Genomic DNA, 18,771 nt, shown 5'->3' with positions numbered 1-18,771 from the left:
TGCCTAAAAATGGTTTTAAAACTGTTAACTTTTTGCTATGCATATTTTACCACAATAAAAAAAGTTAGTAAAAAGGAAAGCACAGAGATGAGAAAACTCTAGATAGCAGATTAATTTATCTAAGATGGAGGGTTATGTGTGATAAATAAAGCTGTAATGGTAGATCAGGTTATGATTATAAAACTTCAGTACTAGGTAAAGACACACAGATTTTTAATATAGGCAGACAATGCAAGTCCCCAAAGATCTGAGTTGTGCTTTTCTGAACTCCTGAATGGCATTAAACAACATAGCTCTTCTTTCTCTGCTGGTTTCTGCTCTATTGGGAAAGAGAGGAAACAGAGGCTCTTATTATTGAGAAAGCTGATGACAGTTGCTAGAAAGGCAACAGAACACTCTGACTCTGCTTATCTTGGGAACTGTCAGAAGTCTTGAGCTGGATTAGAGTAACAACTGCAGACAGTTGATAAGAAAGTCTTGGCTTGTAATTCAAACCACTCTGAAAGTTAGACTCTAAGAATTCATATTTAGTTGATAAAAACTTAAAAGTTTGAGACTGAAGACAATGATTTGTACCTTAAATTGTTAATTTCTCTTTGCCCTAAATATATAATCACTATACAACTACGCATTATTTCAATTCTTTCAACAAACAGCTACTGAGTATCTGTGCTACATTGCGCTCAGTCGCTCAGTCGTGTCCGACTCTGTGCAACCCCATGGACTGCAGTCTTGCAGGCTCCTCTGTCCATGGGGATTCTCCAGGCAAGAATACTGGGGTGGGTTGCCATGCCCTCTTTCAGGGGATCTTCTCAATCCAGGGATAGAACCCAGGTCTCCCGTATTGCAGGCGGATTCTTTACTGTCTGCGCCACCAGAGAAGCCAGAATACTGGAGTGGATAGCCTAGCCCTTCTCCAGGGGAGCTTCCCAACCCAGGAATCAAACAGGGGTCTCCTGTTTGACCAGCTGAGCTACCAGGGAAGCCCACAGAGTATCTACTATATACCAAACAAGATTAAACTTGGCCCCCTACTTATAGTTTGCTGGGAAAACAAAAATAGCCATTAATGATAAAACTGTTAAGATAATTGCTATAAAAACTTAAGTGCATTTGATCCTATGGGGAAAAAACAAAACTCCTCAGTTTTAAGAGGCTGGCTTTTTTAAATGAGCTTTAGTTTTGAAAAGTAAGTCCAAATGTATTCATTGACAAAGACTGTTGAAAGGAAAGGCCAACTGGAGACAGGGAAAAAACACAAACTTTGGAGTGTGGCTCACATGACCACTGCCCTGTCAGTGAAAGATTCCAAAACTAGACGATTCATTTTCTTTTAAAGGAGAAAAGAAAGTTTATTTTGCAAAGTCCAAATAATTAATTTATTCTACTTGCCTAGCAGGATAAAATGAGATGAAAAAACTCAAAGAAAAGAAATGTAAGACTAGGACTTAATTTTCTTAAAGAGAACAATGGATAATAAAGTTGATGACATTATTAATTTATATTCCACCTAGAAGTACTTCAGCACAATGCTTAGCACACAATAAGTGCTTAGTAAACGCCAGCAATCATCATCATCATCCAATTTACTAGCATAAAAGTATAAAATTTACTGGCTTTTTGGAAAGTTCTAATCAAGCACCTAATCACTTCACGGCAAACAGATGGGGAAACAATGGAAACAGTGACAGACTTTATTTTCTTGGGTTCCCAAATCACTGCAGATGGTGACTGAAGCCATGAAATTAAAAGATGCCTGCTCCCTGGAAGAAAATCATGATCAACTTAGACAGCATATTAAAAAGCAGAGACATTACTTTGTCAACAAAGGTCCGTCTAGTCAAAGCTACAGTTTTTCCAGTAGTCATGTATGGATGTGAGACTTCAACCGTAAAGAAGGCTGAGTGCCAAAGAATTGATGCTTTTGAAATGTGGTGTTGGAGAAGACTCTTGAGAGTCCCTTGGACTGCAAGGAGATCCAACCAGTCCATCCTAAAGGAGATCAGTCCTGGGTATTCATTGGAAGGACTGATGCTGAAGCTGAAGCTCCAATCCTTTGGCCACCTGAAGCAAAGAACTGACTCAGTGGAAAAGACCCTGATGCTGGGAAAGATTGAAGGTAGGAGGAGAAGGGGAAACAGAGGATGAGTTGGTTGGATGGCATCACCAACTCAACGTTCATGAGTTTGAGCAAGCTCCAGGAGTTGGTGATGAACAGGCCTGTTGTGCTGCAGTCCATAGGGTCGCAAAGAGTCAGACACGACTGAGTGACTGAACTGAACTGAATCAAGCATCCACAGTGATGGCAGTTAGAACTTAAATATGTTGGTAGAGACTGACTCCTAAATCCTTCAGGATCTGAAATTTCTTGGTAGACATTTTCGTTTCCCCAAAACAAACTGAAACATTTTCTAAAATGTGCTGCTCTTAAAAGACCTAAGTTCCCCTTAATAAGCTATCAGTTTCACAAAATAATGCAAGCAAATAAAATGTCATTTCTATAGGAAACAACAGGTTCAGAGCAGAGGTCCAAGAGAAACATAAGCCACACATGTAATTTTAAATGGCCTAACAGCTCTATATTAAAAAGTAAAAAGAAACAAGTGAAATTTATTTTAACATGTTTTATTTAATCCAAGATATAAAAAAATGCACACTCTTCTTTTGAAATCCAGTATATTTTATACTAATAGCACATCTTAATTTGGATTAGCCACACTTCAAGGGCTCAGTAGCCACATGCAGCTACTGGTTGCCATATTAACACAGACTCAGACTTGAGCAAGAAGGGTTTCAAAAAAGAGAAGTTTCCCTAAGCAGAGGTTTTAAATGATGAGCCATGTATTCACACTTTGTGTGAATACAAATTAAGGTGCCTCTCCTTATTGCCAAACAAACAAACGCTACAACTTAGACGCCACAACATTAGTGATGACTCAATCACTAATGGACTGTTGAGGTAGTCACAACTGAGACCTTCTAGTATCAGTACCACGGGGCCAGAAACAGATCAGATTGGATTTTACAAGCAAAAGAATTCCAGATTCAATAATATAAGCAATGCTCTCTCCAGAGCTAATGTTTTCTCACAGTATTTAAACTGAACTAAACCAAAAACATAATTTTTTTTAAAAAGTCAAGCCACATGCTAATAGTGCCCAAAATACTTTTAAAAAATCAGGTCCTATGTATGATTGAGGCAGAGATCTATACATTTAGGGACACAGATTCTGGTTGCCCAGCTACATTGTTTCTCTCCAACTAGGGAAGCAACTGCTCATTCCATCACTCCAACCAACGTCTGTTTAGCACCTTTTAGTGAATGCTGTGCTCTAGGCACCGAGCTAGGTTTTGGGGATGATGATGATGATGATGATGATGATGATGATGATGACGATTACTAACAAGCACTGAGAATTTACCATGTTCCAGGAACTGTACTAGGCATTTTACATGGTATTATTCATATTTTCATTTTACAGATGAAGAAACTGAGGCACAGATAGTTAAGTAACTAAGTCATGTCTTGTCTAAGTCATGTCAGGAATCAAACCAGGCAACCTGGTTAGAACACCCATGTTCTGAAATATATACTATATTGACTAATTAGAAATTATAAGAGACAATTGGTACTGTCACACAGAGCTCAGAGACTACTGGGGAAAGACATATAATTCGGTATCCAAAGTGTTCTGAGAGAAGGATATTAAGTATTCTCTGGCCTGAAGCGGATATCAAGAAAAACTTCTTAGAAAAGTTATGCATTTCTTATCTGAAAAATCAGGATAAGACTGCTCACCCTTCAGTGATGTTGCAAGAATGAAACAGGAGAACTTAAGCAGGCATAGCACAATGCCTAATAACTACTATTGTAATCATCTATCCTGTTTACTGGCCCGAGATCAACAAACTGGCCTGACAGGATGTAGCTTCTACTTCCTGATGTTCTTGCTAAAAAGACAGAGACAGGAAGGAAGTAAAAGCTGGGAGAAGACAAATAAATATTAACTCCTGCCTCAGCATAATCCACCACCACCACACTAAGTGACTGAAGCAATTTCTTGGAATGTTTCATTGCCAAGACCTTCTATATTTGAGCCACTTTACTTTCAGAGCAAGGGTTCTTAAAAATTGGTTCATGGATAGCTTTTAAGGGTCTAGGAACTCCTGAAACAAATCCAAGATGTGTGCATGGATAAATATGTTCTTTTTTTTCTGGAGGTAGAGTCTAACAGCTTTCTTCAGATTCTCAAAGGAAATCCCTAACACAACAGATTGGCAAATAGGAAAAAAACAGTCTATTACCCTTAATGTTCCTGTGAAAATTAAAATCCCTTTTGTCTATAAAATCTTCTTTTATAGTCTTCAAAATAAACTATTATTCAGAAGATCCTTTGCTTTATTTCATCTTTTAGGGATGATTTCTAGTCTGCCATAAGTTTTTCAGGAATTAAGTCCGGAAATTACTTAATATTTATAATATTCTTTGATTTATTCAACCTGTACCAAAATTTTGCAGTGTCGGGCACTGTGTGCATTAATTTCTAGACATATCCAAATGAATAAGACACAGACCCTACCCTGAAGGAGTTCAAATTTTTTTTAAAAAGGATATATTTTTTTTTAAAAATCACATTAAAACGTGGTGAGTACTATTCTGAAAGAATGACGACTCTCTAAGTAGAAAGGAAAAAAGAACTAGCAATCAAGGTTTCAGGAAGGGTTTGACAAAAATGATATTTAAGCTGGGCCTGCCTTAAAGCGGGAATAAAGCTTACAAGGTAAAGGTGTGCTCAGACAAAGGGAAACAGTAACGTCACAGGCACAGAAGAATAAAATCTGGTGGCATGTTGAACTGAGAGGTAATAAGCCCACCCAGCAAAGGGAAACAGTAGGATCACAGGCACAGAAGAAAAAAAACTGGTGGCATATTGAGCTGAAAGGTAATAAGCCCACCCACCATATGGCTCAAGAAGAGGAATGAAACTGAAATGGCAGATTAAAGCATTATGTTGACCACTGAGAGAGGGGCCAAGAGCAAACACACAATATCTGTTCTAGGAGGTTTACTGTGGACGTAGCGAAGACAAAAGAATGGTCAGGATGCCAAAAGAACACCACAAAGGAAGAGACTTTATGCCATACTCAGAAAAGTGAGATGGATCATGCTGGGGAGTTGGAATCACTAAGGGATCCTGGTTGTACTTTCTGTATCAGTTGGAAGAAGGATATTCTCAAGGAATGAAGGAGAGACTCAAAGCACACAGTTTATTAGGAGGTTATAGCAGTGATCCAGGTAAGAGGTAAACGCTAATTCTAAGACAGAAAAAGCAGAAAGGACAGTACTGATTTTAACAATACTGAACAAATTATTTTCTCTATATACTTATCAATAAGCTATGTCTCTATCTCTCTCCCTATATATGTATATAATGGTCAGGGCAAGCTTATGAAGTTATGTCCTACTGAATGATCAGATGAAAATACTAGTTGGGTAATGAAAAACACAGGTGTTCAGTTCAGGTGAGAGATCCAGGTATTAGATTACTATAACAATTGCTTTCCCGTAAGTTAAAAATATTATACTAATTTAAGCTGATTGATATAATTAAATTCCAATACAGCAAGTGCTGAAGGAATTGTATAAAAAATGTGAAGAAACAGCTGACAAAAAGTCATCCTGCTTCAAGCTACCAATGTCCTATATTTTCAACTAGAAACAATTTGGTGAACTAGAGAAGAAAACAACATCTTATTTTTTGACTGATATCAAAGAACATTCTTTACCTAACCAACTCTTGAGGTTACTTAAATTAATAGTTTTTTACATCTCCATTGATTTTCAATGCTCAAAACAAATTATTATTCTAAGAAACATATTTCTTTCTTCATTACGCTTTTCTATATTTTCCAAATTTTAATGACTATGTATTATAACCACCACTGAGGGGAAAAAAATCTTTTAAAGCAACGTATTCATTACACACTCATTACAATTTCATATTATGTATGTTGTTTATTTGCAGATTTGGTCCCTGGACTAAAATTAAGTATCTTCATCTGAAAACCAAATAAATAAGAAGGAGCAAATCTTTTGTCACATAACAATTTAGTAAAAGTCACAACAAAATCTGTTTAAATTCTTTTTTCCTGTTTAGTAGTTATACACATCACAGTCTGACATATTAATAAAAGATTTGATTCAAAGGCTATAGAGTAATACCATTGCACAGAAAAGATTGTTATTCACAGTAACAGAAGCCAAGCTTTATAATGTAATATCTCAAAGGTTTGGTGGAAGTGACCTAATACCACTTACCAAACTGAATTTTAACAACCGTAATTTCAGCAGGGGTAAATGACTCTTATTATGACATTACTGAAGTTGACAGATGATGGAAGTTTGCCTACACTGTAGTTCTCACCTAAAGTAAAAGCCTAGGGAAAATATTTTCACAAGTGTCAAATCAAGTATAAATGTATTTCAGATTTATAAAATGTGACTATAATTTAAAACTTAATATGGTTTTGAGGCTCTATGATTTTCTTAATAAGACAGTCATAAAATGTTACATATGTTCTTTTTTGTGATTAGCTGTAATTCACCATACAAGACTGACAGTACAACTTAACATTATGGTAACTAGAAGTAGTGAAAGCTCAGTTTATCAAAATGTAATTAATATTACAAAAGTTTGTACTAGCAAGAACATTTAATGTACAATGCTCTACTTCCTATTAAAACTCACTACAAAGATTTTCCATATGTAATATAACTACTGTTGAAATCGAGCAAGCCCTAGAATATTGGAGTATGTGTCTATTTTCACAGGTTTGAGAGGCATAGATGACAAGTATTTTCAAATCTAGCTACTATTCAATGCACATTTCTCATAACACAAGCAAAAATGCTAACGGGCCATTTATAGACCATATGAAAATGCAGTCTATACACCAGTAAGACTAATCCAATGTTTTATCTTTTTCAAACCAAAGTAAAAATGTTCTAAATCTTAATGAAAAGCTATATTATATAAGAGGAAAAATGCAGAACTAGAACTTATACAACCAGGTTTGGGTGCCAGTCAGCACTGTTGCTGACCTGATGTATGACTTTGATTTTTTTCCCCAAAGAGTAAGAAAGAAATTGGATTACGTAATCTCCAAGGGTTTGTTTTTATTTGTGTTTTACTTTCTAGGATTCCAACAGTAGAAGCTTTATGTAATAGGCAAAGGTTCACTGAGCTGGAAATGAGAATCTGATAGAATTCAGTAGAAGGCAGATATGTCAAAACTAAACACTCACATTTTAAAAAAGTGCCCAAGGGAGACAAGGCAGAGAAGTAGGTGGAAGTGGAGTATATCTCTCTCCATGGATGCATCAGGAATACATCTTCAGATGCAGAAGATCATGCAGAGCAATCAGCTGAGAGCTAGCAGGAGTCCCTGACCATTGGAAAGGAATACACAGATCCACGCAAAACATGGTAGAATGAAGGAAGGAAGGGAAACAGAGGAAGATAATGAACAGGACCAATCTGTACCTGGGGGGTTGGGGAGCTGAACCAGGGTTGAGATCCCCACATCAGGGCAAGTGGTTGGGACAGAAGGGAAGCATTTGAGGCTGTTGGACAGGGAAGGTGATCTGTAACTGTCTGAATGGAGTAAGAATGATACAGACAATCTGTGCCATGGCCCTACATACCCTGGATGGGGATGCACGTCCACCAGAATGCATGGTGACTGGGAGATGGAGAATAGAGATTGGACAGCAATTCCAGGACAAGCACTGCTGTTGACCACAGGGAGATGGCCTGAGGAGATGAGGAGGAGGAGAGTGTGGCAGGGAATGTCTTTGGAGGAAAGCCAGGAAGCCATGGAGGAGGCATGGTGCTACTGCTGAGTCACAGGGAGGGGATGGAGCCCATCACTGTAGCCTCTCTCTCTCCACATGCAAACACCGGCAGCTGACCAATAGAGACAGACCCCAGAGAGGGTGGTCCTAACAGTGCCAGACACACAGAGCCATAGAGAAGGACCAGCCAGAGAGGCCGCTGAACACCAGCTGGCAGAGGTTAGAAAAGGATTCTAAGAGCAGCATATTTTCCATGCCTGTGGCCAACTGGCTTCACTGCACACCTGGCACCACTAGGGTCCCTGCAATCCAAGCAGCCGTGCCACCTCCACATTCGGTCCTCATTGGGGCAGAGTAGCCAGATGCTAGGAAAACACCCTAACAGTGCCATATCTCTTGAGCCCGTGGCTACTGATGTCCGTGAGCTGCCAGGGTTCCTGTGATGCAAACAGCCATGACATCTCCATGCCCCTTCCTCACTGGGGCAGACCCGAGTCCTCCAGGGCAGCCTCAGGAGCAAACTCCCATGGATGACCCACATGCAGAGGTTAAGGATAAAACCACAATTGAGCTCCAGGAGCAGAATGGCTAAAGAGGATCAAAAACCTTTCCACCAGCAGTATAAGCTGCAGATAAGTCCACACGATCAACTGTGTAGACTGTATGTCTATGCATATATGTATGTCTATGTATGTATGTATGTCTATGTATATGTCTATGGCATATATAAAAGGACAATGAGTGTTCCCACAAAAGAAAACGCCTAGTTCTAGCAGCTGTGGACACTGGAGGCAAGAACACATAGGAGCAGGGCCAGATTAGAGTCCGAGCTGTCCCCAAAACAGGTCAAAGTGATCTTGAGAAAGAAAGAGGAGCTGGTGGAATAGACCTTCCTGACTTCAGACTACAAAGCTACAGCCATCAAGACAGTATGGTACTGGCACAAAAACAGAAATACAGACCAATGGAACAAGACAGAAAGCCCAGAAATAAACCCATGCATCTATGGGCACCTTATTTTTGACAAAGGAGGCAAGAATACACAATGGAGAACACAAGTCTCTTCAGTAAGTGGTGCTAAGAAAACTGGCAGCTACATGTAAAAGAATGAAATCAGAATACTTCCTAACACCATACACAAAGATAAACTCAAAATGGATTAAAGACCTAAATTTAAGACCAAAAACTATAAAACTCTTAGAGGAAAACATAGGCAAAAGACTCTATGTCATAAATCATAGCAAGATCCTCTGTGACCCACCTCCTAGAGTAATGTAAATAACAACAAATATAAACAAGTGGGACCTAACTAAACTTAAAAGCTTCTGCACAACAAAGAAAACCATAAATAAGATGAAAAGACAACTCTCAGAATGGGAGAACTGCAAATGAAGCAAGTGACAAAGGATTAATCTCCAAAATATACAAGCAGCTCATGAAGCTCAATATCAGAAAATCAAACAACCCAATCAAAAAATGGGAGGAAGACCTAAACAGACATTGCTCCAAAGAAGACATGCAGATGGCTAATAGACACTTGAAAAGATATTCAAAATTGTTTATTATTAGAGAAATGCAAGTCAAAACTACAATGAGGTGTCACCTCACACTGGTCAGAATTGTCATCATCAAAATACCTGCAAAAAATAAATGCTAGAGAGGATGTGGAGAACAGGGAACCCTCTTGCACAGTGGTGGGAATATAAACTGATACAGCCACTATGGAGAACAGCATGGAGGTTTCTCAAAAAACTAGGAATAAGACTACCATAGGACCCAGCAATCCCACTACTGGGCATATACCCTCAGAAAACCATAATTCTAAAAGACACATTTACCCCAATGTTCACTGCAGTACTATTTACAATAGCTAGGACATGGAAGCAATCCAGATGTCCATTGACAGATGAATGGATAAAGAAGTTGTGGTACATAGATATGTAATGGAATATTAGCCATTAAAAGGAATGCATTAAAGTCAGTTCTAGTGAAGTGGATGAACCTAGAGCCTGTTATACAAAGTGAAGTTAAGTCAGAAAAAGGAAGACAAATACTATATATTATAGTATATAGATGGAATCTAGAACCAGTACTGACAAACCTATTTGCAGACCAACAACAGAGACGCAAACACAGAGAACAGACTTGTGGACACAGTGGGGGAAGAAGAGGGTGGGACAAATTGAAAGAATAGCATTGAAAGATATACATTAACAAATGTAAAACAGACAGTCAATGGGAATTTGCTCTATGACACAGGGAGCTCCTCCCAGTGCTCTGTGACAACCTAGAGGGGTGGGATAGGGTTGAAGGTGGGAGGGAGGTCTAAGAGGGAGGGAATATATGTATATCTATGGCTGATTCATGTTGACGTATGGCAGAAACCAACACAACATTGTAAAGCAATCATTCTCCATTTAAAAATTTAAAAAAAATTTTTTTAAGATAAAACTGAATGGAAAAATACTGTTTTTATTTAGTATTATGCTGAGTATTTGCTATGCATTTGAAAAACCAATGCTCTTAAAATATAATTATTTTCATCAATTAAAACAATTATTTACCAAATAGAAAACATTTTTTAAGACAGTATCCAGACTAAGTTTACAAAATGTCAAGACACACTGTTCAAAGAGGTAGATGATACTAAGGGCAATCATTGACATTACTGTGGATTTGAAGCTATACTGCCTTCTATAGACATTCACTCCCTGAATTCACCCCTCCTTCTAGCAGAATTTTCACCTGGGGATACGCCCTCCTCCATTTGGTCTCAGTGGCAAACTACCCTCACCCGTCCAGGAGACAGTTCATGACACATCAGCAGACAGTATGTCCCTGGCCACTGACTGCTTTAGTATAATCCTACACCAGTCCAATCAGATCGACTCTGAGGGCTTTTGCAGGAACTGCCAGAAGAGAGTAACTCCACTAGATTTGAAATAATAGGTACATGAAACTCAGATGTGCAATAACCCCCCTGACAGCATAATAGGAAAGTTTACCTGAGAATGGAACCACCTAGTGGAGGTGGAAACAGGAAATGGAGAGAGCAAGAGAACTGATTATATCATTTTATCCCCAGTGCAAAGCTATGCTTTAAGCTACGCTTACTCCTTGGAAGGAAGGTTATGACCAACGTAGATAGCATACTAAAAAGCAGAGACATTATTTTGCCAACAAAAGTCCATCTACTCAAGGCTACAGTTTTTCCAGTGGTCATGTATGGGTATGAGAGTTGGACTGTGAAGAAAGCTGAGCACCGAAGAATGGATGCTTTTGAACTGTGGTGTTGGAGAAGACTCTTGAGAGTTCCTTGGATTGCAAGGAGATCCAACCAGTCCATCCTAAAGGAGATCAGTCCTGGGTGTTCATCGGAAGGACTGATGCTAAAGCTGAAACTCCAATACTTGGCCACCTCAAGCAAAGAGCTGACTCATTGGAAAAGACCCTGATGCTGGGAGGGATCGGGGGCAGGAGAAGAAGGGGACGACAGAGGAGGAGATAGCTGGATCACATCACCAACTCAATGGACTTGAGTTTGAGTAAACTCTGGGAGTTGGTGATGGACAGGGAGGCCTGGTGTGCTGCGATTCATGGGGTCACAAAGAGTTGGACACGACTGAGTGACTGAACTGAACTGAACTGAAGCTATCCCTACTTCTACGAGGCCTTAGTGAATAAATTCACTCTCACTTATTCAGCCTGGGTTGAATTTTTTCTTGCAACTGAAAAAAATCATAACTTTCTCTACAATAATCTCAATGTAGTCTCATGGATGAGGAAAGATCTTTCCCAAGTTCTTGCCATATAGCCTGGCTGCATCATTTAATTTCCTTATGTCTCAGTATCATCAAGATAAAAGTATCAGTCATTATCTGCTTTAAAGTGTTGTGAAGGTTGGAAAAAAGTTTGTGTAAGTAAAATGACATTTAAATCCAATGCCCTATAGATGGAAAAGTGGTCTCACTTCTTAAAAAATTATAATCTTATTTATTTATTTTTTATTTTGGGCTATGATGGATCTTTTGTTGTTGCGCGGGCTTTTCTTTAGCTGAGGCAAGCAGGAGCCAGTCTCTAGTTGCAGTGCATGGGATTCTCATTTAGGTGGCATCTCTTGCTGTCGAGCAAAAGCTCTAGGGTAAGGGGGACTTCAGGAGTTGCAGCCCATGGGCTCAGTAGTTGTAGCTCCCAGGGTGTAAAGCACAGGCTCTAAAGTTGTGGTGCATGGGTTTTGTTGCTTTGCGGCATGTGGAGGTCTTTCCAGATCAGGAATTGAACCCATGTTTCCTGCATTAGCAGGCAGATTCTTTACCAATGAGCCACCAGGGAAGAACTCACTTTTTAAAAAGAAATTTTAGGAAGTCATTTTTATAATATGCATTACTATAAAAGTTTCTAGGGACAAGGAGATTAGGAAATACCAAGAGTACCTGCTATATTTAGATTCAAATCTAATTGTATTCAAGTCCATTTCTACACAGTACATGTGTAGAAAGAAAATTCAACACAGTACATATGAAAGAAAATTCAACTCCAAATCAAGTAGTCTTGAAACCAGGTTTTAAATCTACCGCTTTTTTTTTTTTTTAATTCTACCGCTTATAGGTTTGTATGACTTTCAGTAAAATAACCTAAGCATCTTAACTCTGTACCTGTAAAACAGTAATATTTATCTCAAGTTACGAAGTTTCTGTGAGGACCAAATGGGGCAACAGTTACAAAAGCTCTTGGCATGATGTCTACATGTAAAATTCCTTCAATAAAATATATTAAATAATGTTTTCCTAATGTGTTATTCAAATACCTAAAGTTCAAGGGAAAATTATTTCGGGGAAACGGAGGGACAAAGTTAGGAGGTTGAGATTAACATATACACACTACTATACTTAAAACAGAAAAACAACAAGGACCTACTGTATAGCATAGGAAACTATACTCAATATTTTGTAATAACCTGTAAGGGAAAAGAATTTGAAAAAGAACAAGTGTATGTATGTGTATATATATATGTGTGTATATATAAAAGGAATATATATATTTATAAAAGGAAAGACAGTGAAAGTGAAGTCGCTCAGTAGTGTCCAATTCTGCAACCCCAGGGACTACAGCCTTCCAGGCTCCTCCGTCCATGGAATTTTCCAGGCAAGAGTACTGGAGTGGGTTGCCATTTCCTTCTCCATAAAAAGGGAATATATATATATAAAAGGAATCATTTTGCTATACACCTCAAACTAACACAACATTGTAAATCAACCACCATACTTCCAAAAAAAAAAATCAAATAAATTTTTAGGATATACTTATTTCACTGTCCATAATCAAATAGTACCTTATAGTTGATGGAAGGTCATTATTTATTTGGAAGTGACTTTCTTTATTCAGTGCTACACAAGAAAATAGTACATCCTTCAATTAAAGGTTGCCTTAGATTTAATAAGGTACACTGATTCCCATTTTAAGAACTATAGTACTTAACCAAATAAACTAGTATTTACCAAGATTTACATTAGAAACAGAAAAGAGTGTGTGTGTACTTATACAGTCAGGTATAATTTTACTTTACGTACCTCTGTAGGTCAACTATTTCATTGTTAAGGGTATCTAGCTCCTTAATAGCAGAGAAATCTGCAACAGGACTTGATCCTATGATGTTCTAAAAACAAAGAGTTCACAATTACAACATTATTACTATAAAATTGCATGTGGAAAAGCATTAAAAATCTTTAAAAGTACTATATGGATACATGTTTTATGGTATTACTAACACTTTTAATTCACTTAAGAAAACTATCATTATCTAGTGTAATTTCACACACATACATACAGAGTTACATACTAAGATATATTCCCTTAAACTCTCTAAAAGCTGTTGCTGTATAATATATACCACCACTTGAGATCTCAATGTTTTCATCACTTGATCTTAGCCTGTCTGGAACACTGCAATAAAGAAGATAACATATTTATAAACTAATTCCTCCACTGAAGCATAAATTTCTTGGGGAGACGAATGGTGATTTATTTGTATCAAATAAATGATGGTTGATTTTATTTAATTAAACAAATATTTACTTTCATTAAATACTTTCAGTGTCTCCTCTGTTTAAACTAAAGCCAACCACCCAGCATATTCCACAGTAAATATTAATATCACCATACATGAAACTATCTTCATATGATATCATTTACATAAGATTTTCTTTTGATAATGAAGATATCAGAATTAGTCTCTGAATGGTATTTGTATTTAGAAAACTCAGTTGATTTATTCTGGGTCCTGCTATTTTACTAGCTGCATGATTTCACTGTGAAACAGGGAAATAATCTCTTGCCTGCCCACTTCAAAAATTAAATATTGCATATGAAGTCACTCTACAAACTTTATGATATTTTATAAATATAAGCTATTATAATTAACTTCCTCAACAGAAAATGCTCTTTAAATTTCTCTCTTTAGAGAGAAAGCCTTGCAATGACTTGCTTCCACTCTGGCTGAATTTCCTTTGTGAACCACATTTTTGTCGCCTTACATAACTGGCTGAAGTCAGGGCAAAAAGATAATTGTTCCTTCAAACTCTTGACCTACACCCTGTGCTACAAGCAGATTGACAAATAACGGGATGATCACCATTAGGAAATATTAAAACTGAGATTTAAACAGGTAAAACTAAGATATATTGAGGACCTTATTAGCAGAACATAAAATTATGTTCTAAAAGGTGAACTATTATACTTATGCTGCTATGAAAGTAATGTATGTCACAAACTTGCACAACAGAAGAAATCTGGAAGTTCACAATATCCTATCTGCTCATAATTAAAAAGGTTTACAAATAACTTAAGTACTAATCTGAAAACAGTAGCGCTGTAGGTAAGGCAGGTATTATTATAAATCTCATTTTAGAATTAAGGAAACATACTAAAGGACTTGCTTAAAGTTGAACCCAGCTAATAAGGCAATAGTGTCACGAGACTTCTAATTAAATTCAAGTGCTATTTCACATTATGCCCCTCAGCACCTGCAAACTAAGACCATTTAAATAAAATTATTACCCTAAAAGCCAACTCAATGAACAGATACATCCATAAAATGTGGCAAATAATCATTTCTATACTTCTTTACGCTACACTGCATAAGTCCTCATGTGTTTTGTTTTGATTATCAACACCAAAATTAGGATCAATTAGGATTCAATTAATGCTAGTCTCAATTTTATGTTAATTACAGATCTATACCAAATATGCCTCTTACAATGTTTTACTACGTGTTTCACTAATACACAGACCCTTATCATTCCATATTAAATTAGAAATTTTAAAGTGAGTTTCCAAATTGACAAGTATTTACCAAAATTTTAGCTTATGAGCTAAGCCTGGCCAGACAATTTGAAAGGTGAACAAAATGAAAAATAAGCACTTAGTCTCACTTTCATCACCAAGAGTAACTTACACATCACCTAAAAGCTACTGAGAACTTTGCTATCAGAGGTGCAAGCAAACCAAGAAACTCATGACTCCCATACCTCTTCTTGTCACTCTAACTCAAAAAAGTAACTCACATTTGACAGTCTTTCACTATTAAAAATATCATCAGAGTGAGATAAATAAGTTTAACGTCAAGCAAGCTATAAAGTGATACCACAGATGACTCCAGAATGAAGATTACTGTACTTAGTTGGTACAGATTAGTGTGCTTGTGTGCCTCAATTACTGACACAAAAATTAAACTCCCATTCCAGAGCAATAAAATGACATTCAATCAGGAAGCATGGAAAGGTACAGCTAACAGCATATAAGGCACAAGAAGAAAAATGTACTTTATTATGTTCCCTAGTCACAGAATACTTTCTCTCACCCTGTTTTGTGCATTACAGAAAAGTTCCACTTTGGTGATTCTAAGTGGATCAGAAAGCCTACGGAAGGCAAGTTAAAACACACACAAGGACCAAGTGATAGACACGTGACAAAAGCATGCTGTTTAGGTATTTTCGCTGCATCAACTTAGCTGCATAAAAAAACCTCTAATTTCAAAATGTATCTTGTAAACCAAAAACTGTAATGCTAAAAAAGGCATAAAGTAAAGCTCTAACCTTGAGAGAGTAGAGTTAAGAAACTGACAGTACAAGAAAGGCGAAAAGCAGAGTGCTGCAGAATGGAAAAAATAGTCCAAACTAGAAAAAACACAGAAAGGAAAGCAACGTTCAAAAAAGGATTAGTCAAAGCTGCAAAAATGCAGTTCTAAAAAAATTAGATTATAAAGAGAAAATAGATTATTTGAACGACAAAACAAATGCAAATTTTAATTTTTAAGGTTAAAATTATTGGTTATAGGTAAGACAACAGTGATAAAATCCCATTTTAATGAATACTGATATCTCACATAGAAGTACCTATGCGCTAGAGAATGGACTTTACTAAATCTACTAAACTGAAAATTCTGTACAGCAGACACAACTCAAAGTGTCTACTAATTAGAGCCTTTGATGAACAAACATAATTTGCTTCAGAAAGTTCTGCTGTATGTGTTTTTTGTATTGGTGGGAGATTCAGTGGGTATAAAATGAAGGGGACAAGGGAAAAAAACAGTCTCTATAGGTGAAAGAAGATGAAACAACACAACATTCCATAACTGAGGTATAGTTATAGCAGGGGGCATATATACAAGTGTGTAATCTTTATCTTTCCAGGTGGCATCACTTTTAGCCTTCTCTACAACTTAGGGAATCCATGTCCTACATGAAAATGAATCTCAAAAATTCACAAAATGCTCCTCCCCAAATACTGACAAAGCAGATTATCAAATAGTTACTTTACTTGAAAAAAGAATAAAAATTCTTACACATAACTTCTATACTGAGTGGCTATAAATTTCTGTTTAGCTGAGTTAGAGAAAATAATCCAATTTTGACTTACTCAATTTGTTAAAATGGGATTTTTTAACCTATGCAACAAAATTAATGCAAAACCAAAATAGTCTACTGACATTTTAAAGAGAACTCTCCTTATATCATTTGTGACAACTCCTTATATATATAACTTTAAATAAGAATCACCACAGTCATGGTTACTTTGTAGGTCACAAGAAATTTAAAGATACGAAGTACATAGTTTTAAGGCAAATAGCCACTAGAGTAGGCAGGCTCTTTTAAAACTCTATTACAAGGCCAAGGTATTATAAACCACAATATTAGGAAGTGTTTCTAGATGAGAAAAGAAAAATCAAGATACAATATTATTAAACATGTAGTTTTGAAAATCCCCACTGCTGGCCAGAACCAAAAGTACCTAGAACCTGTTTCTAACTGTTCAGATATGAAATGTGGTTGTATGTTCAGGAATAGAGGTCATCCATATGGCAAAAGCCACACACGGTTTTCCTCAAAAAGTTTTTCTTTTCTTTTTATGTAAAATCAACAAGTAATCATAATCTCTTAGGTTTTGTTTTCAACTTTGTACTGCTTTCTCCAAGTGTGAATTATCAAATGAAACATAATAATTTAATTCTTATAGATTTCATTTAAAATCAACACTCTATTAATAAAAATTAATTCACAAATCCACAAGGGGAAAAACAAGATCAAATTTTTCCAATTTTCAGACTGGAAAACATGGTTTGCAATACGTGTAATGAATGGCGGGAAAAATGAGCTATAGCCCAAGGGTATCATACAAGGCACTGAACATATTTATAGGTACAAATTAAACTACAAACAGTATACTATTCTGTTTCTAGCCAGATACATTTTCTCCACTATTCCATACAAACTGAGTTTGTCATCTGACACAACATTTGCTTCTTTCTATTAACTGTATTAAGGTTTTGTTGTCTTACCTTTTGTAAAGTGGCCCTATCTGATGGTGGGATCATCTCAGGAGTAAGAATGTGAGGAGGATCAATGCCCTTTATTAACTTCTGATTGATTAAGTGAAAAGCCAAGGCAAACTGATCTTTTGAAAGCTTCCCACAGTTCTTTGTGTCACATAATGCCCTGTGCAAATAAACAAAATGAACAGTATATAAATGCCACAACTAACATTCTAAAGATCCAGGGGAAAATTAATATGACTATGTAGCTCTAAAATAATCATCATTTGAATTAAAAAAGAACGTCACACCAACTCAAGGCTAGCCCAAAACTCACTAACATGTTAGAAGAGAGATACTAGCTGTTAACAAAATGGTAAGAAAAAGAGAACCATTCACCCTGGTGCTGAGCAGGGGGTTCTATAATTCGGGTTTGCTCTGTGCTTTCTTACTGATTTCCAGAATCACTACAGAGTAAAAGTTGTGGTGAGCCAATATTCTGTTCCCAACATTTTAAACATTAAAAGATGTCAAATGAAACCTAAACTTTCGACAAATTTGGTTCATTCATGGCATTAGAATGACTATAAAACAAGCAAAATACCCTGTGTCAGCTTGTTTCCTGCAACTTTTGAAGTAGGAGGATATAAGGATCCCCAACCCAAAGAAAAACAACAGCTGCAAATGGAGATCACGTGTGCAAAGAAGGCAGCAATCTGGAAACCTTTACAAAATCACTTGAAGAGAAACAGCAATGTTTTATTCTATTTGCTTTCTCCTTTTTCTAATTTTTTAAACTCAGCTTTCTAAAGTTCTGACCTGAAAGATTCACCGAAAACCAATGTGGCCTGACAAAAAGACTATAGACTATGGTGTCAAAGAAACCTTGAATTCTACTTTTCTACTATTTCTTCTTGTGACATTGGCTGTATTTTTTAACCTCTCCAAGCCTAAGTTTCTTCATCTACAAAGTGGAGATAACATCCATCTTGCAAAGTTACTGTGAGAATTAAAGACAAATACATAAGAAGTTTGGGCAAAATGGGAAACCCATGACAGCTGCCATTTATTCAGTATAGTGCCTAGCTTAGGCACTAGAAAGTGGAAG

The 18,771-nt window shown here is 36.8% G+C and overlaps 1 protein-coding gene across 6 annotated transcripts in view; it reads right to left on the bottom strand.

Moving 5' to 3' along the window:
- EPS15 (epidermal growth factor receptor pathway substrate 15) overlaps nt 1-18,771 on the bottom strand; it is a 138,280-nt gene that overhangs the window by 62,901 nt on the left and 56,608 nt on the right. For all 6 annotated transcript variants that reach the window (XM_065913363.1, XM_065913347.1, XM_065913355.1 and 3 more), the window contains exons 11-12: nt 17,691-17,847; nt 13,426-13,511 (exon numbers count right to left, since the gene is read on the bottom strand). In XM_065913363.1, coding sequence (XP_065769435.1) covers nt 13,426-13,511; nt 17,691-17,847 — 243 coding nt within the window. The remainder of the gene's footprint in view (nt 1-13,425; nt 13,512-17,690; nt 17,848-18,771) is intronic.

The sequence above is a fragment of the Muntiacus reevesi genome, chromosome 1 (assembly GCF_963930625.1).
Source record: "Muntiacus reevesi chromosome 1, mMunRee1.1, whole genome shotgun sequence".
Taxonomy (NCBI): Eukaryota; Metazoa; Chordata; class Mammalia; order Artiodactyla; family Cervidae; genus Muntiacus; species Muntiacus reevesi.
Note: the sequence above shows the minus strand (reverse complement) of the source record. Positions and strands in the feature narration are given on the sequence as shown.